The 27,926-nt window shown below is 39.5% G+C and overlaps 1 protein-coding gene across 1 annotated transcript; it reads right to left on the bottom strand.

Moving 5' to 3' along the window:
- Positions 1-363: 363 nt before the first annotated feature.
- Positions 364-26,359, bottom strand: LOC102562353 (putative short-chain dehydrogenase/reductase family 42E member 2). Its single transcript, XM_059716323.1, is given in 13 exon segments — positions 364-1,172; positions 4,367-4,440; positions 5,780-5,843; positions 6,776-6,841; positions 7,912-8,049; positions 12,550-12,632; positions 15,136-15,211; positions 16,267-16,385; positions 18,984-19,041; positions 21,264-21,359; positions 21,911-22,171; positions 22,173-22,303; positions 26,258-26,359. Coding segments are annotated over 12 exon segments (1,392 nt in total). The 5' UTR covers positions 22,278-22,303; positions 26,258-26,359; the 3' UTR covers positions 364-920.
- Positions 26,360-27,926: the final 1,567 nt, after the last annotated feature.

The following is a 27,926-nucleotide window of genomic DNA, read 5'->3' as shown; positions in this document are numbered from 1 at the left end:
TCTCTGTTGGCTGATGAAATACTTGAGGGAAAACGCAAGGTAACTTATCCCCTTTCATCCATGGGGCAGGTGACCTCAACTGACAAGGCAAAAGCAGGCACGGGCAGTTACCATAGGAAGGCTGAGACACTGTAAATTCACACCATTGCTCATAACTTGTTTGTGTAGCCATATTTTCAGATACTTGTCTTTTGCTAGGTATAATCCCTAATCAATGAACATTTTGGGCACTGGCTTTGGAAGTCCTCCCAATTCTGATATAAGCCCATCAAGAGGAAGCATCTTGGGGGAGGAGGGGAAATGGAGGGTGTTGTGAATGAGCACTAATGAAGGCTAGAACAGGTAAGAGATTTAAGACATGCACAATTTTAAGCACGCTTTTATTTCCCCTCCTACGCAATGTCACAACTAATTCACAAAAAAACCCCAAACCCCCCAAATTACATTGTGCATCTTTTCTGTACAGCCAGTGTGCATTATTTACATAAATCTATTTTCTACCTTTGATCTGTTTCCCAGCTCCTCACAGTAAAATGCAGTGGCAGCAGGTCTGGTCAATCTTTCACTTTATTCAAGTCTTTCTCTTTATGGTTACAGTATTACAGGTTTACTGTGGCAGCTCCTCCTCCAGTTTCTCATCCACTTGAGCAGCCAGTTTGGGAGAGAGCTTCTTTGGTGTGAAATACATAGCTCCAACCACTCTAAACCCTGCATTTTTTCAGTGGTGATCTCCTTTGTGTTTGGGATCGTACAGTCCTTTAACTTTCTAAGAGCAGCTACTGATACACCACATTTTTGGTTTAAGTCTTAAAATTAGCTGCCAGTCTGCTATGTCAAAGCCAATAACTACTACAAAGCCTAATGCAGCCCATGTGGGCACAGAACTGTACTGTGACTTAGTACAAACCAAGTTACATATCTTAATGTTGGTTTTCTTTGAAAAACTGCATAATTGAAAGGCTTTCAAATTTAAAAGAAAGCAAAATTAAACTTAAGAGGCTGGCAATGAAAGAAAGCAAGATTTTCAGGAAGAAGTGATGATTCTGGGATTTTGGTCTTGTTTTAATAAAATGATCCACAGAATCAGCAAATGCAAACTTCTTTGGGCAGTACCCTAGCTGATTACGTGCCTTGTCTATTCGGAAAGTGTGAGTTACAGCGACGTTCCACACCTACAATGCAAAAAGAAACCCACCAGACAGAGAGATGAATGCATTAGAAACCTTGAACAAACATCTCTGACGTGACAGTAACAGGTTAGAATTTACAAAAAAACAACTCTCAAATTAAGATAACATTGGATCAAATTGTACAAGTTATCAACCCACAGCTTAAACAGGGATAGCAGTATTTTTTCAACCTTGTGGACATCCAGAGTGAGTGTTCAGACATATCTTATCAGCAACACTTGCTGGAGCTGAGCTGCCATTAGCCAGTCACCCTGCATCTATGTATCTAAGGTACTTTTACGGCTCCATGATACTACCAAATCTGAAGGCCTCACCGTCTTTAAAGTACTATTATCACATCTGTTTTATAGTTGGGGAATTGAACTCATATTTTCAGAGGTATTTCGGCACAACCACATGAAGAAAGATATTGAGGGGGATTTTCAAATCTAAAGCACCTTGAGTTTGAAAATCCTACCAGATGCCTAAATACTTTTAAAATCTGGCCCTGCCTGACATATCCAAGGTCACACAAGAGATGTGTAACACAGTGTGCAACTAAATCCATCTCTCCCATAGCTTAAATAAATACTCTAACCATAAAGCTATAATTCCTTGAAACATTGCTATTCCCATCTTCTGATGAGGTGTACAGTTAGGTGCTCCACTACTGAAAATGTTATCAGTGCTATTTAGGCCCTAGCACAGGGGTGGGCAATCATTTTGGCTGGAGGGCCATTTAATGAGTTTTGGTGAACTGTTGAGGGCCACAAGGCCTGTTCCTTGACAGGTGCCCCAGCCCCTGGTCACCATCATGGGATGGAAAGTCCTGCCCCTAACCCCTGACCTTTACCACCAGAAGTCCCTTCCCTTGCCCCCAGAAGTACTCCTGGGGGGGGGGCGGGAGAGAGGGTGTTGCCATGTTGGAACTGGAAAAAAAAATTGCTAAATATCTCCTATAAAATATTTTCATTTTATTTAAAATATATTTTTGTCCTGATTTACATGTTTGTGTAGTGTACATAGAGATGATTGCTGAAAAAGAAAGTCTTACTGTTGTATATTGTGGGGGGGGGAGTGTGTGAGGTGCAGTTGGGGGTGTGTGGAGGGGTATGGTTGTGGGGGGGGTTGTGGGTGTGGGGGAAGGTGTGGGGTTTGTTGGGGGTGTGGGAGCATTTGAGAGCAGGGTATGGAGGAGAGTGTGGCTGTGGGGTATGTGCGGGGGGGTGATGGTGTGGGGTCTCCCTACATGCCCCCACCAATGGCAGCAGCAGCAGGTGGTAGGCCCTTGGGGCACTCATAGCTTAGGCAGGTGGTACACCCAGGTGGCACATGGCTCCAGCCACTTCCAGGAGCTGCACATGGCAGTATGGAACAGGGTCAGGCTGGACCGCCTCCATGGTGCAGGGCTCCCTATGGCTCACATGCAGCTCCCAGGACCTGGCTAGAGCCCATTCCTACTGGGGCAGCGTGATTTGCTCCCACCCTTGAGCAGTGGAGAGCTCTGGCCCTGGCCCCAGCTAACACATAGGTTCTGGGTGGGGACACTGCTGCTGCTGCCTGAGTAACTGCTTGGCTCACCTGGCTCCTCCTCATGTCCCTGCTGCAGTGCTTTAAGCAACAGGTAGGGTAGTGCTTGGGGATGGGGAGAAGCTGCAGCTGGGTGGGAGCACGGAGCCTGGGGCCTGTGTCCAGTGGGGTGGTGGGAGTGCAGAGCCCAGGTTGGCACAGTTCTATCACTCAGGGCTCCTTGTGGCTCATGTACAGCTCCCAGGATTTGCGTGCCACCAGGGTGAAGCCCCATGTGATGAAGCCAGCAGCCATCCCCACTCCCTGCTGCCACATGCAGCTGCTCCCAGGAATCTGCTGGGAAGCAGGGAGCAGGGCTGAGCCAGCCTAACTCCATCGCGTGGGGCTCCCTGCCACTTCAGGCACCGTGATCCCACCAGCTGCAGATTTTCTCCACCCCTCTGGTGCTTCCCTACCTGCTGCCCAGAGCATTACAGCAGGGACATGAGGAACCTGGGGATCTGACCAGTTCCCCTGGCAGTGGCAGCAGCAGCCCTGCCCAGAAGCTGTATGCTGGCTGAGCCAGGGCCAGGGCTTTACCCCGCATGAAGGTTGGAGTGAAGCACACTGCCCTGGAGGGACAGGGCAGGGCTTAGGCCCCATGAGAGCGCATTACAGGCAGCCACAGGCCAGGTGGTTACAACTAACTGATGGGCACCTGTCCATGGGCCAGATGAAATCACCTAATAGGCTGGATCCAACCCACAGGCCATATTTTGCCCACCACTGCCCTAGCAGATATTGGTTGCCTTTAATGGGAGGAATGACATGGTAAGTAGCTCCTCCTAATACTAGCTCTTCAGCCAAATCCTACAATTTTAACCCCAAAGTTAATATTTGGAGACTGGCTCAAAAGGTAAACGTGGTATAACCTAGGTCCTCAAGTTGGCTGTATCAGATCAGATTTTCCTCTTGAAGCAACAAAGAGAATGATCTGTCTCAGAATTTTTTAACACCTAGTAAAAAATTCATTTAGACATAGATGATTTCAATTTTTCTGTTGCAAATTATTTTCCAATATTCATTTACCACAACAGGCAAAAAATACTTACTAATTTGTGTTTTATAAGAATAACTTAAAATCACTTGTTTTGGAATGTGTTAATCAACCTAAATACCATATTTTCTTTCATATAACACCCCCCCTTACAAAAGCTGCACCATGTTTCTGAAAGGCAGAATAAAGAAAAATGATCTTTCTTTGAGACCCTCTGCCACAGCGGAAGCAGTGGCCACTGCCAGCAGCTAGATACAAGCTTTATCTTAACTTTCCCCAGGGAAAGGCTTAGGCAGCAGAAACTGCTGTTACTGTATTCCTCAATATAATGTGCACCCTAATTTCCAGCAACTGAATTTTTTGGGAAAAGATGTGTGTGCATATGAGAAAATATGGTAATACAAATGTGCATAATTAGGAATAGATTAGTCATCCATATTTGATTTTTGTTTAGCTTCATTTTTTTCTAACCTCAGAACATATAAGCCAAATTATATGAAGCACTGACTAAGAATTTTATTTTTTGACTTTCATATATTAATTGTGCAGACTCGCCAAAAATTGTGACCAAATATACAATGATACACTTCTTGTGACTTCTAATTGGTTGTTTAATGAAAATATATTTTACCTCATTTCTGGTCAGCAAAGGTGACACTTCAAGAAGTGGTCTCAATGTGAAATGCAGATATTCAATTGTTGTGGCTGTGCAACAGAAAGTTACTATTTGAGATAACAATAGTAAATGACTAAATACTGTAGTTTTAGGGTAACAGTCATATAGTTAGTGCTGAAGAATACTTAGGTTCTGAAGAACTGAGCAAAATCACTGAAGTCAGTCGGTCTGTTTAGTTGAGTAAGAAAAAATAGGTTGGTTTTGGTCCTTTTTTGCTGCATAAGGTAAAGGCTTAATTGAGAATGTGTGGATGAAAAGGGTTTGCAAGCTTGGGCATTAATTTAATTAAGACTCAAGGACTTCAAGAAAACATAGTGATACTAAACCAATGTAGATGGGATTCTACCTTTGTTACCTATCCAAGACTCCTTAAATTTATAGGGAACTTGGGTTACATAAGAACGCAGAATTCAGCATTAAAAAAAAACAAAAACATAATTTTTAGAGTAGGTAATAAGGAGTTTTTTACCTGTAATCTTTTTATGTTCATAGTGTGAATGTTCAGAGAGCTTGAATAAGGGTTATATATAATTTTTGTCACGCTGGGTGAGTCTACACATGCAATTAATGCAAAGCACTAAATGATGGAGCAGTTTGGGTTTAAACTCTGGAGCAATAAACTCCTGGGTGCAGTATCTATACATGTGCCTGGGGCACCAGCAATTTGAGCTGGGGTACAGCAGGCCAGGACTGGTAAGAGGCATGGGGGGGCGGGGGGAAGTCAGCCTTCGGCTCTGGGTGGAGGTGTTGGGCAGCAGAGGGGCTGGTTGGGGCATGAGGGTGCTGAAAGTGCAGAGTTGTGTGGCTAGGCAGTTGGGAGGAGTCTGGCTCCCAGCTGGCTGGGCTGACTGACTGCAATTTATGCACATGGCCAATATCTATACATGTGTTTAATTGCAGTAAATTACCCCGGCCTAACATAGCACTGCCCCGACAGTACTATCTTACTGCAAGATTAATTAGTTTACTGTGGCCTAATACAGTTGTGCATGTAAACGATGATGCTTTAGTCCTTAGCTAGTCTACTCTGCAGTAAAGTGCATGTGTAGATGCAGCCACTGAAGACATATTTTAGGGAGGGGAGTTAGTGGGATTTATGTGATGGATAAAGCTGTTGTTAGCTCTGTGAACAGGTGTGAGTTTCACCACCAAGGGTTATATATAAACCAAATGCATAGTTATTGACAAATTACATTGGAACTGCATAAAACAAAACTGTATAGTCTTGCATTTGACAAAGGTGTTACATAGATTAATTCAGAAAAACTCAAAAGTACAGCTAAATAAAGCAAAATATATCAATATATGGTACTCAGAGCCTACAGTGATGGAGATATAGTAGACAGAAAGTTATATAAAATATATTACCTGCTGCATAAACTAAGGAAGTAGGAATACGTATCCATGGTTGACTGTAGCCTAATTTTTCAAACTGAAAAGGATTTAAAAAATAGTGATCAAATCACTTAACTTCTGATATTATTTATAATTATTATTTTTTTCTTTAAAAGATTCCAAAGACAAGTGGCCCATATACAATATTATATTATTTTGAAATAACAGTGGGCACGTCTACACATTTCCCTACAGCGCCTTTGTTACTGTGCCTTCATTTAGTACTTCCGTTTGGAACTTTGGTACTAAATGATGGTGCAGTAAGAGCCCATACTGCTCTGTGTATGCAGTTATTTTTAGCTGCTACATCACTGTAGCAATGCACTATAATGAGGGAGCATATTCCTATGGCGATTTAGCTGTGGCATCACGATTCTTGCCCGCGGACTCTACGTTGGCATAGCGCATTGCTGCAGCGACACAGTGTCACTTGCAGATGCGCTCACTATGAATAGAAAAGAAGTCTTAATATTTGGGGCTTAATCCCACAATCCTAGTGCACTGATATCCCATTTTACAGTGCTATAGTTCTATGTTTTGGACCGAATCATTAAAAGTGAGATGTTTAATTGAAAAATTATTGATATTGCAGAATGACAGGCTGAACCTATGTTCTTTATACATCCAAAATTTCTACTGGCATCAGTAGTCTGCCTAAGAATGTAGGGTCGATTACTAATTAGATAAGATAAATATAACATGGTAATTTCTACTTATTGTATTAATTCCACTGTCCTGGCTTCAATGAGTTATTAAGTCCCAAATTTGGAAAGGGTCTCCTGCTCCCAAAATCAGCATGTAAACATTTAAATATGTACACCAAGGTTGGAATTGTATATATGCAAATAAATATACAGACACAATTTTCTGGCTTGTGCATGTATAATTGAATTCATAATTTTCAAAATGTGAACATACAGTTTTTTCTAGATAAGTTGTATTTGAGATAAACGTATGTATTTTACATACTAGCGGAGTTATCCATTCAAAAAGGTTGACATTCTCGCCATCGTTTATGTAATATGCCTGACCACTCTGTTAAAGAGGCAGAGAAAAGACATCTTAGTAACATGATAGCATGGACTGACTTTTATATGCTCATTCCCTTTTTAAAAATCTTTAATGACTGTGAAAATAATACAGTAACATCAAAAACAAGTACATGTAAGAATATAGACATTAATGTTAGCTACATTTATGTTTCAATCAACTGCTATGTTGTATGTAATTAAAGTGACTGACTTAATATTGCTTGTCTGATTTGGCTAATATTCTTCCCTTAAAACTTGCTTATATAAATTTACCTCTGATAAAGATTACACAACAAATAGCATAGTGTATTCTGCTCTTCTTTACACTAATTAAACCCCAATGAAGTCTGTGTGGCTGTGGACAGATTTTGGCAAACTGTGTGTTTCCTCTTGGCAACTTTTGGAAAAAACTCCCACTAATGTTCTTTGGTAATCTTTCCAATGTACTTTTCTTAGTTTAATTTTTTTAGGTTATGAAAGACACGTATTTACAAATAGGAAAAGATCTACAAGAACATTGTAAATAGATGCACCTGTAATGAATGTGCTGAGTTGGTAGTTTGCATATACCAATACTGTACAAGAAACAGGCAGTACACCTACAGTTAAAGGTGTCTAACAATTTTCTGTATTAAATACACAAGCCCTGACTCTGCAAGTTGATCTGTACAGATAGCAACACTAATATCACAGCTGTTATTGCCAATGGATTAAAAACTTGATATATACTTTTCCCACCCTCAGTCCTAAATCTGGCTTTGTTTATAGAAGCAATGAAAAATGTATATATGTGCCCCAAGCTGCATACTGCCCCTTTACTCCTGATACAGAGATAATAAATACCCTCTCTTTGGGAGAGACTGTGGGGTGAATAATTTAATTAAAAATATTTATCTGGTGCCAGCCTGGCATGGCAACATAGCAAGGCAAAGAGGATTTGCCAAAGGACCGCCTTACAAACATTAAGAGGTAGCACCATATTCCTACTATAGCTATTTTAATTTTAAACCTGTATCAGACTAGACAGGGCACTGCTTTTCTTGTTCTTGTTGTTGGGTTTGTTTTTTTACTTACAGCTATATAGTTCTTTTCAGAGGTGAGAGCTTCAGCAGCTAAAATATGAGCTTGTACAAGATTTTCTACATGAACCCAGTTCATTTGAGCAGTGGGCTCCCCAAACCTGAAGCGAAAAAACCCCCTTTCAATATTCCGCTGTGGAAACAAAAAAAAACAGAGACTACTGCAAGAGAGATTTTTATATTAGGCAGCACGCCTTTTCCAATTGGTCTACCATATTAAAACAAAATCTTGTTTCTAAACATGAATCCTAACATAGTGTTAGATCTACTGTTATGCACTACAAAGTACTGATGATTAAGATGAAAAAATGGATTTCATGTAATACAATATATTCTAAATAAAGTGACAGCTGACAGTATCCAGCACTTGGACCTTTCTGCCCATTATGTTAAAGTGGTTATTCAAACCCTTTTTCCAAAATACAGTAGGGCCAGGATTTTCAGAATACCTACATACCATTTAACTTTTCAAAATACCTATCATTAAATAAAAAGTTTTAAAAGTCCAAAAATGACAGACAAAAATTAATTTCAGGTTGAATTAAATGTTTGGTTTTACCCAAGTCGTATTTTAAATTTTTTAAATCTTGTAAGAACAAACAACATTTAATTTTGGATTGAACATTTTTTTTTCCAGTTTGGCCAACAAGTTTGCTGAGGATTATGTAGGCTAAAGAAACTGAATCCAACATTTAAAACTTTCTTTCCTCTTTTCTTGTGAGCTAGTATCACATTCATATCTAGAAAGGACATATGTATTTCATATTCCTATTTGACACTAGGCGCCTACTTTTTTTCTATAGGTTTTGGGCTTGTGTGGATGATCTGAAAAAAAGAAGCCAGTTTTATAGGATCTGGCATATGAATATATAAATGGTCTAATATCAGCAAAATATTTTCAACATTTGCCACTTTCTTCATGTTCATATACAAGTGGCAGGTGGTTTGGTACCAGTTATGGCATGTCCAACAGGAACAGCAGATCTGTCACTTGGTTTACTTTTTGCAATAAAAAGCCAAAAAGAGTTTGGTAAAATTGTGGGCTTTTTAGCTTTCATGAGCAGGTTCTATGAAGTGTTCCCGAGAACAGTCCAACTGAAATGGCTTAAATTAAAAATGGAAAATAGCTAGTGGCAGACCCGATGTTTCGGAAGCACTCAGGGCCCCTTTCCCACACTCCCCTTGCTACTTCCCTTACACGAGTGGCCAAGCTGGGTGTTTTGTGGGATACGCCCAGCAGCCCTTCCAGGACCCCCCTCCTGCCCTTGGCGGCAGTCACAATACAGTGTGGCTGTAGTTATCACAGAGCTATAGTGTACATCACACACCCTGAAAGAAGGAGCAGCAGGGAAAGTCCAGAAGTGCCTCAGTGGGGCGGGGACGGGGCACGCAATGGATACAGGAAAGGCCGGGGGAATACGAGGGCGCCTCAGAGTGGGGCAGAAGGAGGAGAGTATGGAGAGCTGGGATTCACTGAGGGAGGAAGCATTTGAGGGTCCACGAAAGGAAACTGAAGCAGAGCTTGGGCACCATGAAGAAAGTGAAAGGGCTTGAGGGAAAGTGGAGGGGGGAGAGCCCGAGGGCTTGTGGGAATGAGGACTTTTGAGGAACAATAAGGGAGAGGGAACGAGGAGGTTTGGGAGGACAAGGGGTGTGGTGTTGTGGAAAAGAGGGAATAAGAGCAGGCTGGGGACAGCAAACGAAGATGGTGAGGGGGTAGATGGGAAAGAATGAGGGGAAAACTGATGGAGCTTGGGGGAAAGAAGGGCAGAGAGGATTTTGTGAGAAAAAGGGTAACGAGTGCAAAATGAGAGGAAATGGAGGATAACTGGAAAGGAGAGAGAGGGCAGAAGAAAGGTCTGATATTCAACATACTGGACTGGGACTCAGGAAGCCCAGGCTTTACTCTCCCCTGGGCCACCTCACACAGCTTGCTTGCTCCTGCCTTAAATCCCCACATGAAGAATCTGGACAAGCACTTCATTTACCTGATAGAGTTTTGTGTCCACAAATCCATGCCTGTCTGGGAACCATACGATGGTGAGAAAGGCTGAGTAAATATTAATACAAGTGCTTTATAGGCACCCGGTGCAGGGAGAAATAGTGAGGCAGTCTTAGTCACATTGGACTGGGCTCAAGGAACGTGAGGTAGTTTTGATGCATTGAGCGTTCGTGGAATTAACGGGAAAAGGGCCGTCAAGCGTTTCTGGGAGATGTGAGGGGAAGGGGTACAGAAATATGGAAAGCAGGGACATGAAAATTAATGAGGATGTTTGCGTTACTGAGGAGAAGTGTTCCTAGAGAGGAAAAAATGATGAGGGAATATTGAAACAGAAAGGGTTAGCTTGTGTGGCTGGAGGTAAGAAGGAAGAAAGGAGTTAGGGAGTAAAGGAAGGAAGAGTGGGAGATTTGGAGAGCAAGAGGGGCTCTGAGGTGAGGCGTTTTGAGGCAGAAGAACGTATAGGAGGGAAGACAAAGAAAACAATGGTGAGAACCAGAGGGGAGAAAATCTAGGAAAAGGAAAGATGAATACTGTAACTGGGAAAGGGGAAATCTGAGAGAAAATGGGGGAAGGAGAGAAAAGAGGGGACCGTCAAAGGGAAATGAGTGAAAAACAAGATACTGATATGAAAAAGGATTGGAAAAGAGTCTTGGAACAAGAGGAAAAACGTAGAAAAATGATGGAGATAAAGAAGCCGATATTTTAAAAAGTACTGAACTGAAAAAACAGAGAAGCAGAAGAGCAAAAAACCCCCCAAAACCAACAACAACAAAATCAGGTTAAAAAAACAAGAGTAAACAAACCTTAAGTTAAAAAAGCACAATGAAGAGCACAGTTCAAGAAGCAGAAAACAGAAAGAGAAGAAAGAAAAACATGAAACAACCATAGTAAGTGCATGCAGCTAACTGTACATACATACATTTAATCTGAAACTGTTACAATTAAATAAACATCCCAGCACCCCATCATTCATTTCGTATATGTGGCATACAGCAGATATATATGATATATGTGTCACTGAAAGGTTACGATCTATATCATATCTGATATATGATCACTGAAAGGTTATCTATCATATTATGATATATATATGTGTCACTGTTAAGTATCAAGATTTTGGGAAGAGTTATGCTACTCATAACTTTACGTAGATCACTTTGTATGAATGCAACAAAACTATTTGCCACGGTACTCCATGTTTTTTATGCCACATTTTTACACACAAAATATTTCAGGGCTATATTCACATTTTTATTGGAATGATTAGTTGCGTCCTGTAACTTCTGACACCAAGTTCTTTAGTTATCTTGACCCAGTTGTATACAAGCAAATTACTCTTTCACACAGAAGGTAACATCTTTATATCAGGATTAATGCAATTTGAAAAGGCAGCCTTGCCCTTTTTTACCTGCCCCATGGAACAGACAGCTGATATTCTTTCCCAAAGCTGTCAGTCAGACATCATGCCTGAATTCTACATTTTAGCACAATTTTTCTTGTGTTTGTGAAAAATGCAGATCAATCCTAGAGCTGGATGAAATTTTCTTTGATCAATACTAAATCCACTGGAAAAAATGTAGCTATGAACTACTCACAAATTGGGCTGAATTTAGCTAATAGTTTAGGGCATAACAAAGGGAAAAGAGATTTTGAAAATGTCAAAACATTTTGTTTGAAGATTTTTTTTAACCTAATTATTTCATTTTGGAAACTCTGAAACATTTCATTTTGAGATTTTCAGAACAAAACTTGCTTACTTTTAATTTCAGAATATCATTTGTCACTTAAAAATTGATCTAAATTTTTTAAAAGAATGCAGGTTTTTTAAAGGATTACATAACCTCAAATAGAACAAGAACACTTCATCTCATATCAAACAAAACATTTGGACTGACCTAAAATTAATGTTTGTTTCATCCAAAAAAACCCCCAAAAACCCAATGTAAAAACAACGCCTATCCTTTACCTTTGTTTTGGTTTAAACAAAAATGAGTTTATTTGACCAGGTCTAATCTATTCCTTATTCAAAGGGTTAGGTAACTTTAAATAGTCATGATGCCCTTAAAACAGCAGACTCAGGTGACCATGTGCACACTGTCTTCTAAACATTGTACTAAGCCAACAATTTAAAACAGAGTTAGTAAAAAATAGTAAACATGAGCACCTGGACTGCTTACCCTTTAGTAACCTATTGTACTAGAAAGTGTTTCAGGCTCCTTTCCCTGTTTCATTGGATAATGAAAGCTGTTAAAGGTTGATGATGGAAATAAGATATTTTCCGTGTATCGCGTTTCATTAATATTTTAAAACTTTTGGGTATAAGTTGCAAAGTGAAGTTTGAAATACCATAGATACACCCAAATCTGTATAATTACAGTACAAGTATTAAACTATATCAAATCTACATACATGTGTTGGATTAATATTTGCTTGTGATACAGAATGACTTAAAGTCTCTTTTTATATTTACTGAACATGTTTTTAAAGATAATTTTCCCCTTAAATAAGCCATGTTCTACATTATAAGGTTTTGAAAAGTTAAGAGCAGTTACCTCTATAACACAAATTATTACTAATTCTATTATGTACAGAATGGAATATTTTATTAATCAAATAAAATAAAATGCATACTGCTATTCGTGGCAGATGTCTTTGCTCTTGGGGCCCATAGATGCCTGGTGGGCGAAGAACACATGTACGAAGTTTATCTCCTCCTATAAGATATGATAAAATGTGATTCTCAAAGGGATTCCATATTATTACATTATAGATACTTTTGACTGGTCATGTGAGAGTCCACCGCTGTAGCCTCTCCATTTACAGAAATTATTTTTAAATGAATTACTTTTTCATTAAAAAGTAATCAGTACCCATAAAAGGTGCTAGCTTAATAGCTCTCTTTCTCCAAAGAACAACCAAAGCAATGGATAGTAGCAATACAAAATTCACCAGACTTCCCTGCCAATATGCTTCAAACTTTAATTTAGAAGGACTCACTCTAGTTAAATGCCAATTATTTAAAATCTTTTATCCATCCAATCCTTCATTTCTGTGTTGAGACAATCAATGCAGGTGCCAACTGTGACAGTAGATTTTGTGATATTACCAAGTATCAGTAGGACCACCAAACAAAGTTTATATCAATCACTAAGCAGCTGTCAGAAACTAATGGCTTTTAGTCATTAGGCATATAAAATAGATTTGAACCACTGAAATTAAAAGTCTCCAATACACATCTTAATCCTGGTTCCCATGGCAATGGATAGAAAACTGCTGATAATGTTGAATGGGAGAAGGTTGAGGCTTACTGTTAGCTGAACTTCCTACCTTGGCAAAGTACATCTGTTATCTAGTTTATGATCAGTTAAAAATTAAATTCTTAATACCTTGTCTCTAGTTTTTGATAAAATACTGTAGCCACCAGTCCTGATACAATGTTGAATTACAAGTTGATCTTTGAGATGGTGGCTGATTAAATGCTGATCAAATATATTTTTTTTTTTTAATAGCTACCTTATATGGGTGACACCATATAAGTTGTTGAGTTTTTAGTTGTAGCCGGGTTGGTCTAAGGACATAGGCAGGCAAGGTTTTTTGAGTAGATGTGATATCTTTTATTAGACCAACTGAGTAGTTGGAAAAAAGTTCTTAGCAAGCTTTTGGGTGCAGTCACTCTTCATCAGGCAGAGGGAGTCTGCTGTACTGAGACTCCAAGAAACAAGAGAAACTAAAAGTGTAGCAGGGTGTCAGTGAGAGTGTACAGGAGAGACTCTCTATGCCTGAAGAAGGGTGACAGAGCCCAAAAGCTTTCAAGGACTTTTTTCCAACTACTCAGTTGGTCTAATAAAAGATATCACACATATCCAAAGAACCTTGCTTACCATATAAGTTGTATAATTTACCACATTTACCCAAACCCAAGATAATTATGAATTTAAAATGACTACCCAATAATTAGATTCATGGAAAATGTAAACATTTGTTATAATTTTCTCTGTCTAGAATCCAATTATTGGAGGGCCATCTTACATTTATCCCCCACCCCCCGCCACTGCGGCAGCGCAACCAGTGGCAGGGGGCAGGTGGCAGGGAAGCCAAGTAGCCTGCCCCTAGCCACGTGCTCCCTGCCCCCTGCCATCCCCCACCATTTGCCTCCCCACACTCATGCTACCTGCACACACTGGCAACTGCCCCCTGCTGACATCTGCCTTCCCTATTCGCCCCCTCCTCATGCCTGTACCCCATGGTACCTACCTCCCATGATGCCTGTAGCCCTTGGTACCTATCCCCCATACCACTTGCCTCCTCACCGTCCTCAGCTACTGCTGCCTTTCCTTCCAATATAAGGGGCTTTTATTCCCATGCTGAAAGGGGCAAAATACCTTGTCTTGGATTCAAATACATTCAGTGCTTCTTTTATGAATATGGAGCTATAAACTAATCCTAAGAATGTAATATTCTTGTTATAAAGAGCTGTGGGCAAAAGTTGGAAAAAAACAAGACATAATCTACAACATAATTTAGTTTGTAAGAAAATAATCCTCCTGGCATGAAATTCACATTCCTGACATGATATTAGCCACTTTGCAGTACTTTGCAAGTATCAAGTGAAGAATGTCTTTCCTGTCAATTGTCCACAGCTAAATTTAACACAGCAGCATCTGGTCACACAGTATCATGTTGCACTTTACGTTAATTTGTATTGCACTAGCAGTTATAGTATCTCACAGGTGAACTTAAGTATTCAAGTGTATAACTGACTCTGGCAACATGGAAAACTGTGGGAAGCACTAATAAATAATTCCAGGCTAATGTATCATGTGCCTTTTACAAAGTCTAATATATATATATCTTTAAGGAACTAATGATTTAATCAGGATTCATATTTACTTATATTGTACACTACCTTCAAGACAAGTCACTTAAATAAGATTTGGTATTTTTAAATTCTTTTATTCCTTTGAAGTAAAAAAAGGAAGACAGTGCTAGTACATTAAAAGTTTTTGTGAGTGTGGGGAAAGCTGTAAATATTCTTACATTTTTTACGGAGAAAGTTTTAATTTCTTGGAATCATTCTGTTTTTCTAAAAATCTGTGAAGTGTCTTGAAGAATGAACACACAAGCTGAAGATGTTAATTAGATACAGTATCAGGAGAAGGAATAAATCCTACTGTGTTTTTAATGGACAAAGTTAAGTGACATTAAGAAATAGAGTACCTGAGAGTAGACTTGCATTAGCTGCTAGTACCATTTGGTCTGCAATTGATTTGGTCTTGGAATAATGGTCAATATGCTAGAGAGAGAGAGCAATTATGATTTTTTAAATGTAATTACTTCAGCACAATCTGCAAATGACAAACTGAACAAATACCTTTGTCTGATTTGCTCCTTACTATCAACAAATATTTTCTCAAAATTAAGAAGTTGTAGGATAATTGTTTAGAGTAAAATGTCAAAATTATTTTTTATGGAAAGTTAGCATTTTTGTCTATATAAATTTGGATTTCCAGTTACTGATTGTAGCCCATTTACAGACTTTTTTTTAGATTTTTAACAATATACAAATATTTCTTAATGGTGATTAGAATATAATTGATTATATTTTGTTTTTTAAATTTATTTCTGAGATAACAGAAGAGACACAGAAGCAAAATACTGAAGAGTGAATGATTAGGTATGAATTTAGGTGACTGCTTTTCCTGCAGTGCAAATGTAGTTTAATACAGATATGTTTTTTCCAGTTATTTAGAAACACATTATTAAAAATATTTTTGTCTGAAAATTTATGGTAGCTAGATATTTCAGTATATATAGTAGAGTATTTCAGTACTGTATTTTAGTATATATAATAAAGTACTGTCATTAAAACAGGAAGATGGGAAAACTGGAAAAAAATCATATGAATTGATAATGAGCACATTCTTCTTAGACGCAACAATGTCACATCAAATGAGTAGGTTTTCAATATCAGTATTATGTTTAAATAGAAATTGTCTTTGACAAGAGTCAAGGCACACAAGAGGTGTTTAAGTAATGATGAATATACATGCTCATTTGGGTCCCAATCTACAAGTGGTTCTTTATATGCAGGTTGAACTGAATTGCATGAACTCTCATTGGACTTTGCATAAGCAAAAGCCTACACAGAATTTATTTTTTAGATCAGGGCCTTGATAGTCAGCAAATTAATATAAACAAACAATTACAGTACTTAAAATAAGGATGCAGTATGGTTTGAAGTAGTGCCTATAAAACTATAAAAAAAAACTTTTTACTTTTGTTTCCATTTTTTTCCAGCAACAATAGAGTAAATCAATAAAAAGAGAAAACTATTGCAGACAAAAATACCTTTTCTAGTGGGAAATATGGCACAGTTTCCTCATCACCTTCTTCAATGTGATTCCCTCCAAACACCACATTTATTGTACTAGTATATACCAATCTCGGGACGTTTCTTTGTTTGCAGACTGCAGCGATATGCAAAGTAAGTTAATTTAATTACAACTGGAAGAATGTGGAAATAAGCAGTCTACGTGAATTTGGCTGTGAGCTTTTTCTCAAGCAAATGGCACATATTAAAAACAGTCCTTCCATTTTAGGATTCTTTTTGACTTGCTGATCATGTTTTTCATGTTAAATACACCTTGCCTTCCAAATAATCTCAAAACATTTTATAATCTTGCACTGTATTCTTACCAGGTACCTATGCCTGTTACTGAATGTTAGTTTTGTGGAGGGCTGGAATTAGTCTGTAAAGCCAGTACTAAGGGACGAACAGCAGAACTACTCTAAGGACTGCCCATGTATATTAGGGCTCTGCGAAGCTTCGGCCCCTGATTCAATTCAGCGGAGATTCGGCCTGATGCAGTAGCCAAATCTCTGAATCCAAATAGAATCAGAGGACCCTTTAATCTCTCCAAATCGAATCGGAACCCTCTGAATCGATTCGGAGAGATTTGGAGATTCAGACATTGAGATAGCTTTAAATGTTTTTTTCTACGTACCTCTAGGTAGCAGGGGCTCATGAGTGCTGTGATACTGGGGCACACGGAGTATCCCACAGAAGCATGGGAGGCTCCCCCAGCGTGCTCGGCAGCAGACCTGGAAGTGGACCAGAAGCACTTTCAGTCCACTTCTGGGTCCACTGGGGAGCATGCAGGCCCCCCCCGTACCCACTGGCGTGGCACCTGGTGCCTCCTGGGTTGGGGGGGCACCTAGGGTCCCTCTGCGGTCGAATGCTGAGCCGGGGGGAGGGGCTGGGGGCCGGCACACTCCCCAGCAGTGGACCAGAAATACTTCCAGTCCACTTTTGGGTTCCCCGCTGAGCCCCCCCCCCACCATGTTGCAGTGGGATGCTCCATGCACCCCATGATCACAATGATCATGAGCCGCACCTGCTACCTCAAGGTATGTACAAAAAACTTGTAAAGCTCTGTCTCTGTGTCCGAATCACTGATTCACCAAATCAGCATCGAATCTTCAGATTTGGATTCAGCTGAATCGAATCAGGAACAGTGATCCAATTCAACAAATCAAATTGTCCCTGATTCAGGCTGAATCCGAATTGAATAGGGCCCGCTTCACACACCCCTAATGCATATTCACAAGTTAGTAAGGTTATAGTAGGCAGAAGGGCAGGGTAGATCTGTACGTTTATAGACTGACTAAATCAGAGATGTATGGCATTAAACTTTCATAAGCAGAGGGCTTACTTCTTAAATGGAGGCAGATTCTGACAGGTTAAACATGTTTATGAGACGCTCTAGCCAGGCAGCAACCAAGGTATAGGGACTGTTACTCCTTGTTTCTGGCCTTCCTGTGACTCTGTGAAGACACAACCTTCCTAAAGGGATCCTAAGAGATGTTCAGAGGCAGGTCTCAGGGATCAAGGCACATGACAGATGTGTCTTTGCTCAGTGTGTGGCCTCAAAGACCTTCCATCACTCAGTTTGTGGAAACTTCTCAACATGAAGGAGAAAGAAGCCAAACTCAGCAGCAACATATATTTCTGAGAGAACCTTGTCTTCCTTCACTCCATTTGCCTTTAACAGGAATGGTCTTCAGGGAGTAGAGCTAGTTGTATACAGGACCCAGAGGAGGCAGAACAAGAGTACAAGCCAATTGGGTTTTGCAGGGTAAATGTCATTATAATTGAAAAGGAAAAAGAAGAGTGGGACCTCGGGCATAATGTATACAATGCCATTTGAAAAGCCATAGCTGTGAATGAGTGACTCAGAATATCATTTATTGTTTCATGAGGTTGCTGCTGGAGTATTACAATTTATGAAAGACAAAAGTTAATTTGATTGCGTGAGGGTTTGGGAGGCACAAAGGAAAATAAAAGGGATATTTTTTTCCTTTTCCCTGCTGCTGTCTTAAAAAGATAAAGAGATAATAATAACAATCCTTGTGTTCATAGGCCACTTTCTATATGTTATAATTGTTATATACTTTAAGGATTTTTATGTGCTATAGGAAGGTATTATTACACTAATTTAATTTATAAGGAAAAGAACTGAGTTTAATATGATGGTTCTGTTGTGAACCGATGCTGGTGACTTTGTGAAGGCTGTTCAGGGATGTCATAGGGTGCTACTGGTGCAGGGATAGGGGCTCTATTAGAATATTCACCTTTATATATAGGAGAGGGTGAAGGAGACAGCAGGACAGAGACACCTTAAGGTCAAGTGCCTTTGTTTCCTCCTACTTGCCCCTGCAGAGCTCTCCAGTATCCAACCCAGCTGCCCAGGCTACATGCTGTGAGAAAATTCCACAGGAGTTCTGTAAAAACCTGTGGAAGAGTGAGGCATCATATCTAGGGGTCCTGATTCCTAATTTGGAGATTCAGACATTGAGACAAAAAAAAAAGTGGGGAGGGTCATTTTCTATATAAAATATATAGCAAAACTAGTTTAAAGAATGCCTTGCATTTGAAAGCTTGTCTAACTTCATCCCAGAAAAGCAGTTGGTCTAATAAAAGATATCTCCCCCTAAAATCTTTTCCTCTTACCAAATAGAATGTTACCTTGTTGTACCAATACACAAAAACAGGTTCAGATACGTACCATCAATGATGAATTTTGTTCCACCAATATTTATGGATTCAACCTGTTTTCTTTGTAGCTATAAAAATATAAATATTGCACAGTATCTGAATAATGTCATACTTTACATTCACTAGATGACTGTTGTAAATGTCAAAAACTAAATAGCAATATCCAACCCACTGTTTGCTTTCCCCTCCTGCTCCCCACACATCCCTTGTTCCGTTTGCTCACTGAGATGTCACAAAATAAGGCTGTTTTTTTGCAAAATACACTCATTTTTAATTTGATTCTAAGAGCTGATGAACCTGAAGAAAAATGAGTGGTGGTGTTTTTGATAACAGATCCTTGGTGACTTTATATATTTTTAATGTACATATCTTAGTAGTGTCCAGAGGAATTCAGTGATTTTTTTTTTTTTTGCAGATCAGTCACAAAAATAATTTGACAATCTAGCTGTGATAATTACCATTATTTTAACTGATGTGCTTTATTTCATTAAGGAGTTCTTTCTTTTAACATTTAATTTTTAACAGCTATCTACCACAAAAAGTGATGTTAATTTTGACCACAGTTTACCAACTAATTGTGGAGAATTTAAATGATACAGTTCTTGCAGTAATTTAATACAGGCTTCAGTTCTATGAAAAAAATCATAGCAGGAGTATTTGTGTATATATAAACTGGGGCACGTGAAGTTTCAGGGATTGTGGAATAAGACTCAAATATAGTTATAATATGTGCTGTACTGAGGTGTTATAGCAGTATATAGTAGTATAGTAGGTAAGGTGTCTCACTGCAGCTCCAGAGGCATGACTTCAAGACCTGCTCTGAATGCATGCCAAAGGCTATCCTCAGTCCACTCAGCTGTAAATGAGGAGCTGGTCATTTGGGCTTGAGAGTCAAAGATGACCAGATGTGATGTTACCAACATTGCTCCCCTGTGTGCTTTTGGCTATAGAAACTGGCATACCTTTACCATGCTAGCCCAATAGGTCTGAATAGACCTTTGACTTTGATATACTCTGTGGGACCAGGATGTAAATGAATAGGATTCTCATATGTGTTCTGTGAGGCTTAAATTCATCACATTTTCATTAAAGGGGGAAAATGAGGAAGAAAGAGGTGAAATGACTTGTCCAAAGTCATGCACTGAATAAACAGGTGGCAGAACTGGGAACTCAACCATACTCTCCTGTCTCTCAGTCCTGTTTTCTAATCACTATACAGCTCTATATCCACCCTTCCTAGTTAAAGGTCCTTTGGAGGCTGTGATTGGAGACTCTGATAATGAAATCACTTTCTCATCACCAGTAATATAGTTATTACATGCACAGATTCAGTATAATAACATTTTTGGCACAGCAATTCACTGAGATGACTTGAGAATTTAATTGCATAGTATTAGTATAAGTAAGGCTTCAGTATATCTGAGTTGACTTCTCACTAATCTTCCTGGGAATTTGTTGAGAAGACTGTGGCAAGACAACTCTATAGCCAACTGGAATCCTTGTATGGCATTGGTCTTGCAGTTTGATGACCTACAAGTGTTGGAACAAGGTCAGATGTGCTGATACATTTAGATTTGAGAACAGCCTTTAATATTGTTTAGCAGCAAGTGTTGTTAACTCACCTTCAGACCTTAGTTGGAAGGATGGTATTCTCGAGTGGGTTCATTCCTACCTCTCTGGAAGGTTGCAAAGGGAAGTATTAGACAATTGCGGTCCCAATGGACCATTTATGTAGGGATCTGCAAGGTTCAGCTTTGCTACAGTTTCTTTTCAATGTCTGGGAGAATGCAAAACAAGTTTAAGATATACTGTCACCCATATGTAGATGACACCCTGCTTTCTGGCTTTTTTCCTCAGAACTGGACTTGGATTTCCTAGTGTGTGTTTGATGTCGGGACACGGGTAAGAATAAGCAAGTGAAATTCAGTCTCCAGAGTACGGAAAGGGGTGGGTTATGAGTAGAAAACTGACATACCTGATGAGACGGACTTAAGAAAATAGCCTGGTTACTGGGAGGCCTGCGCACTGGGATAAGAATTTACCTCTAATGTTTAATGACCCCTTTTGATTTTATGATCTGAAACATTACTTTCATTTTAAAGTGTGTGTGTTTCTTATTTTAAACCAAAAGTATAAAGAAAAAAATCAAGAACAGAAATTCTTTTTATTATGGCTCTCAGAATGTCTAAAAAGAAAGAAATCCGACACATCATGTTCTGACAACTAGACTCAGGTCCTAGCTTAATCTTACGAGAATTCATGTAGAAGAACATAAGAAAGTTATACTCACTTGCTCTAGTCCTGACATTCCATAGGATGCTACGTGAAACACACAATCAGCCCCCTCACAAGCTGCAAATAGGGCATCATAATTTCTCACATCTGCCTGTAAAACACATGAAAAGATATTTTATAGTTGGTTTCAAAACTGTACTTTAGAATTTGCCGTTTGGTGATAATTGCACAGAGTATTCATGAACTTAGTTGTGCATAACCCTGTGGAGGCCAAGGGATGAAAATCACTCCCCTTGTAAAGAGCTTTCTTTCAAGGGACTTAAAAAACACTGAATTCCTTAAGTCTCAGGATACCACTGTAAAATAGGAAAGTAGTATCATAATGATTTGACCAGGGAACAGGCAGGTGAAGTGACTTGTTCAAAGTTGCAAGAAGAAATGTTTAGAGTTAGGAGTTTACTGCAGGAACCCTTGGTTCTAGCCACCAGATTTCACTTAATTTCTTCCCTCTGTTTAGCTCAGATACTTTTTACAGTTCGATTGATGAAAGTGCTATAAAAATGATGGAAGAACCTGACTTTTATAAGATCCTGTACATTATATATGATTGGGTAGATTCTATGAAAATTGTGTTGCTGAGATAGATTCACTTAATTTCAAACAGATTAATTTATAGTTGTGAAAACATATTTTTGATCATACCTGAATAAACGCTGCTCCATTAGGAACTTCCGAAGGAGGTTTTTGTATATCATACAGGATAACTGAGGCTCCTGATTTGGCAAGAGCACAACCCAGACTGTATCCAAAGTAGCCTCCACCTCCTGTCACTACTGCCTTCATGCTTCTTTTACTTAGAACTCCAGCATGTCCATTCAGATTATAAGTAGATGTTTGGCGCCAGGGGGGTACTACCCCATTAGGTATATATTTCGTGTCATGCCTACAAAATGAGAGACCATTTTCTATCACCAGACACACAACACAATTTCTTTCCCATGCTGAAAATTGCTCCATAGTGCTCTGGGGTGCAGATAATTCCATTAAGTTTCATATTAAAAAGCTCCATTCAGGGCTGCAAAGTTTTCCTTTAACCTGTTCAAAAGATAAATCACAATATTAGCTTCAGATTTCCAAACAACAAGACTAAAAAGGCTCACTCTTTAGGGTTTTGGATTTTGAATTTGTTTTTGTTCTGTATTTCTCTTAAACACAAAACAATGTTCATGTTTGGTAAACAGTACGTGCTGTCATTGTATTTGAGAAATTTAAGTTTTTGGTGTACATTTTCTTTATTAAAGATAGCAACCTCAATACACTTAAATATCTTTGCGTATATTCAGCTGGTCATTTCTAGATAGCAACCTGCAGCATGAGAGGGGAAAATACGTTTTTATAAAGAACATAAGAAATGTCCACATTTCATGGGTGCACTGATGTGTTCTGCATGCTAGCTTAAAATAGAATAATAGTTGAGAGCAAAATTTATCATGACATAAATTACTTGTTTGGTTTCCTGATGGCTTCAGTTTAGTTCTTGGTGTTATATATCTGCTTTTGAAGCTCAAATAGCTTGTCACCCAGGGACTTGGAATCCTGAACTGCCAGGGTCATATTTGAAGGAACAAAAATATTTAATTTCTACAAAATGTAAAGAAGAAGACAGAACTTTGCCTAAAACAATTAGTAATACCTACCTAATCTCTCTGACATACACTCAGAACAATTTGAAAAAAAGAGTTTGGTTTTGCCCCACATTACAAACAATAAAAAAAGAAAAATCAGCAGCTGAATAAACACTGAAAATGTGTTCATGCTTTAAACATTGGTGGTGGCTGGGACTGAGATATTATGAGGAAGCTTGCATTGCTGCTTCCTATTAAATGACCATATTTTAGATCAATGGTTTTCAACTTCTTTGATTCCACAAAGTGCTGTGAGATATCACAGTGGCTTGGAGAACTGGAAGAGGTACAGCTGCAACCTAAACTGGTCTAGCCAGATTGGAAGTGATGTAGTGTAACTGCATTAGTGCAGTGTTTAAGGTAGGCTAACTGATTTGGGTACAGCACTGTGGGAACATGGTTGCACTGTTTCTGTGCATAGGATGGCCTGCACAGAACTGGCTCAGCTAACCACTTGGCACTACATATGGTGACACTGGTGCCATGCAGAGGTATTCCACACAGCTTTGCTGGTACTATTGCTGGACCCAGAAGCAATGCAAACATGTACAACATTAATTAGCCTACCTACAAATTCTGCACTTAATTTGCTTCTGGTTCAAGACAGAGCACGTGTGATGCAGCATGGCAGCTCACTATGATGCTGCCTGGCACTGTGGCAGTGTTTTGGGGGAAGGGTATGCTAACTTCACTAACTACTCCCTTTTATCTGCCCTTGTGGCCCACCACTAGAAGGTTCTGATGTCCACTGGTAGGCTGTGGGCTGTTGTAGATAATGCAAGACAAATCTGTCAATCTGTTGCTTCTCAGGGCAACTAAAAATATTACTGCAGAGAGAGGGAGTGAAAAATATACATATATTTATTAAGAAAGTAAAATAATAAATCATTCTGATGAAATAAGATTGCATTTTCTGTTTTATAAGTAAATGGTACTGAGTAGCTGATGTCTGTACATGCTTAAAAAATTCAAACCACTATATGGATTCTAAGCAATTACGATTATTATGGTGATTATTATTGAGGCGATCCATTTAATTTCACTTTATATTTATAGAACATTAATGGTTTATATTATTTAGAAGCTGGTGAGGAATCCCACTTGCAGATCAGTCATAATTGCTACAATTAAAACTGTATGATCTCCTTTAAAATGTTAGAAACTTAGAAGAGATTTTCTATAAAGGCTGGTTATCTGTTGTATAACAATGTGTAGTTTCTTACAAAGAAAAATGCAGGATACATGATGCCAGGAATCTAAGTAACCAAATCAAATAATCCATCATCAGTTTATCTTAAATACAGATTCAAAAGGAACTCTACATCCATTAAAATATTTACCTGCTCCTTAAAGAACGGTTTTGAAAATGTAATATGAATTAACAGTAATTTTTTACACTTCTGTTGTCCTTGCCATCTGAGGATTTTAATGTATTGCACAAGGATTAGTTGAAAACATCTTCATAACTTTACAGATAGGGATGTTACTGCTTTCTATATCAGAAGAAGCGGAGGCAGACAGGTGAAGTCATGTGTTGAGGTCACATAGTGAATGGTAAGAGGAGGGAGTAAATTTCAGAACTTCTCATCAGCAATCCTAGGTCCTAATTATTAGAAAACACTCACTTTCCATATATCACGTGTCATTTTTCTTAGAATCTGAGTTCTGAGATGTTCACGGGTGAGGCATATTGCCATAAAAGCAAAGTTTAGACTGATCTAAGGGTATATTTCTAGAAATAGGAGAGTTAAGTTGAGCAACATTACTAAGGTGAAAAGCATAAAAGAGTTTTAAATAAAGCCTATTTGCTGTAGAACAGGTTTACTAGGGAAATTATGACAGCTTCATTGCTGAATCATTTAAATAAGGACTGGGTTGCGGTACTTAAGAATGTATTACACAGAACGATCCTGCATTGCCAGGGGTGATGAACTGGAGAAGAGAGACCTACATTTCCAATTCTAATTTCTATAATTTACTTTCTAAGTAATCAAAAATAGTAGAGACAAGCAAAGTTAACCAGAAACATTACATTGGCACATTAAAGCATTCGGATTGGATGCCTCTGAGGTCTAATTTCACCTGCCTTGTAGAATGTTACAGTTTAAAAGGCAAGTGTCGCTGGCAGTTGATGCAGTTACCTGGAATTCTGGGCCAGCTGCCTGGAGGACTGAAAACTTAAATGAATACACTGCCAAATAAAATAGTTATGACTTTTGCTTTAGTTGTCTTTATCCACCAGAGTTTTATGAATAACTATCTATGGTCAATCTCTCTTGCTATTCAGTGTAATGGTAAACAACTGATTACATTTCGGGGAGAATGAGAGCTGTACACAGTTGTACACCCTTAGGACCTTTCACTAGGATATTTGCAGTACTTTTATATTTAAGAAACGGATGCAGAAAACTTTGACGTTTTGTGTTTGCGGATTTCGCATCCGGAAAATGCTAAAATTAAAACGGTACTGAGGTATTAGAAGACGACAGAAAAAAAAGACAAGACAATCCTTAGTCCCTTCCGTCACCAGGGAAGGGCCATTAAACAACCGTTTACCGGCTGTCACGCTGTTCAGCATCGTCTACTGACTTGAGTCACTTTTGTGCCTCCCGGGGGATGGCCTGGCACATTGGCCCTGACACTTTGCTGGGCCAGTTACACACGTCCAGGACAGGTGGTCTCTGACCTCAGGGTTGCAGCTTGGTTCCCCCGGTTTGAAAAACGCAGGTTGCCTGGGTGCGAAGAGCTGCTCCAAACACCCCTTTCTTTTCCCAGCCCCACGGATCTAAATGTATCCGGCAGGATCTTTCTCTCGCTCCAGGGAAGCGACCACGCGAAGTGCGTCCATCAGCTCCCGAGGGCATCCACCCGCCCTGGGCAAGGATAACTGATGCCCACTCTCAGGCGCAGGACCTAGTGCCTTCCTACCCCTCTTCCCCTCCCGCCCTCCCTCCCGAGCATTTTGGCTGCCAATTTTGCAAGGACAAATAAACCCCCGGGTATTTTTGCAAACAGCAGGTGATAGAGGAACAAAACAACACAAAAAAAGTTAGAAAGTATCTGAGCGCGCCCGGGCACCATCAAGCCTTGGGGAGCGGCGGGGAAGCAGGGGCGATTACCCTGGGCAGGCTCCGAGGCGTGGGGGTGCAGGTCACTGGTCCCGGCTGCTCCTGGCCCGCCTGCGGGGGTGCTCAGCTCTCTTCTCTGGATGTTGACTGGCACAAAGCGTCCCCAGCAACGCATCGTCCCCAGACCAGCTCAGAGCTTCGGGGTCTTTGCACGGCCCATGGCCCGGGGAGCGTCCGCCGGGGCTGGCCAGCAAGGGACCGCGCGCACCGCGTGGCCACTCCGCTTACCTACTTACCTACCGCGCCGTATTGACGTCAGTTGCGGAGCACTGCACTTCTGCTCTTGGCTTCCGAAGAGAGAGAGAGGCGCTCGCCTCGAGCTCCCGGGAGCAGGGAGGGGAGGCTCCTGCAGAATGACTAGGTTTTAGGCACCTGGAACTAGGAATACCGGATTGTTTTGTTTTTAATATCGTAATCATTTTCACAAGGGACTTCTACCGTAGTGTCTGCAACAGAACTACACAGAGCTGTGCCCTACTCTGGAGAAGTGATCTTTGGAAAGCCCCCCCACCCCGTGATTGCCGTGTGGTTATCACTACAAAAGGCTCAAAAAACCGTGCGAAATGTTTCTGAAACACAGCAAGCAAAACCCGTAATTTCAGGAGCAAATAAGTAGAGAGAATAGGTACTTAAAAGATATTCAGTGACAGTGAGTTTGTTTTGCATCCATTTAAAATAATACATATGTAAAAGAAAGTCTAATCGGTATCTGAATTTCCAGTGCTTTGTAAAGACAATGAGCAATCCGTGCAGAACTCCTTTCTGTAAAACAAAAAGCAAGGTCTTTTGAGACTGATTTTCAGTTCATCCTATGTTGTGTAAATGTATTCTCATCTTTAGTATCATCATCCTGGCAGCACTGCACCTATTTTTTATAGTCAAGTTTTAATAATTTTTAAAACATAGCTATGATGTACATAGGGTGCCAGTACTCCTACTGATAGTAAAACGTGGGCAAAGGTGTCAACTCGGTAAAGAGTATCAGAGTACAACAATTAGGCAATTACTCATCTAAATTGGTAGCTAAAACCAACCCTCTCTTTTTAAATACTGTATATTGATTAAAAAGAAATGGAAATTAACTGAGGCTATTGTTAAGTATATTGCTAAATTTCTGTATGTAGAAAGATGTTTTGCTTGCAAAATGCTAAAAATGAAGATCTGGCATTTCATCTGGCAGTTCTCATAGTTTCCAACCTTTTGTAATAACTGGATTAATAACTATAACACATTAACATAAACAATAACCATTGCATAAACTACTTCTGTTCACAAAGGGGGATTAATATGTCTAAAGTTATATTGCATAATTTTCTGCTCCTATATTTCTTAAGAGACAGAACAAGTTTCTGCTGATGTTATCTGAGGTAGCATTGTTTTTTGAAGTGGCTATTGCACACCTTGTCATGGGATTATTTTTATTAATAACTAATCATGTATAATATTGGTTTTTGTTGTTGTTGCTGCAGCAAAGGAGTCAGTTGTCCTAGGGAGGCAATGTGAATTAGAAAGCATGCTGAAAAGCCTTCTGTTAATTTTTGTTGTTCCTAAAGCCCTAAGAAAAAAGAGAAAAAGATATTTGCTTGATGGATGAAACCAAGTGACAGGGCTCTCCTATTGACCCATGTTGTTAGCAGGTGTTAGAACTGCTGCTGAATCATCGTGACAGGTTCAGGTCCAGTTCCATAGTTCCACTCCAGATACAAGTGGTAGAAATTACTTTCTGGTGAGTGACAGCCTAAAGGCAGTTAAGCTTGTGTGGGAAAAGTAATTGGAAATTCATATTTTGTTGTTTTTTGAATTTCCAATAAAGCCAAATCCTAGAAAGGGGATACCAGTAACTCAGGGTTGTGTACTCTGTTTACAACCATGTAGGGACTTCATGCTGGGGGGTTCCTTGAAGTT

This window comes from Alligator mississippiensis, chromosome 13, assembly GCF_030867095.1.
Source record: "Alligator mississippiensis isolate rAllMis1 chromosome 13, rAllMis1, whole genome shotgun sequence".
Lineage (NCBI taxonomy): Eukaryota > Metazoa > Chordata > Crocodylia > Alligatoridae > Alligator > Alligator mississippiensis.
The sequence above is the reverse complement of the archived record's forward strand: the minus strand, read 5'-3'. Positions and strand labels throughout refer to the sequence as shown.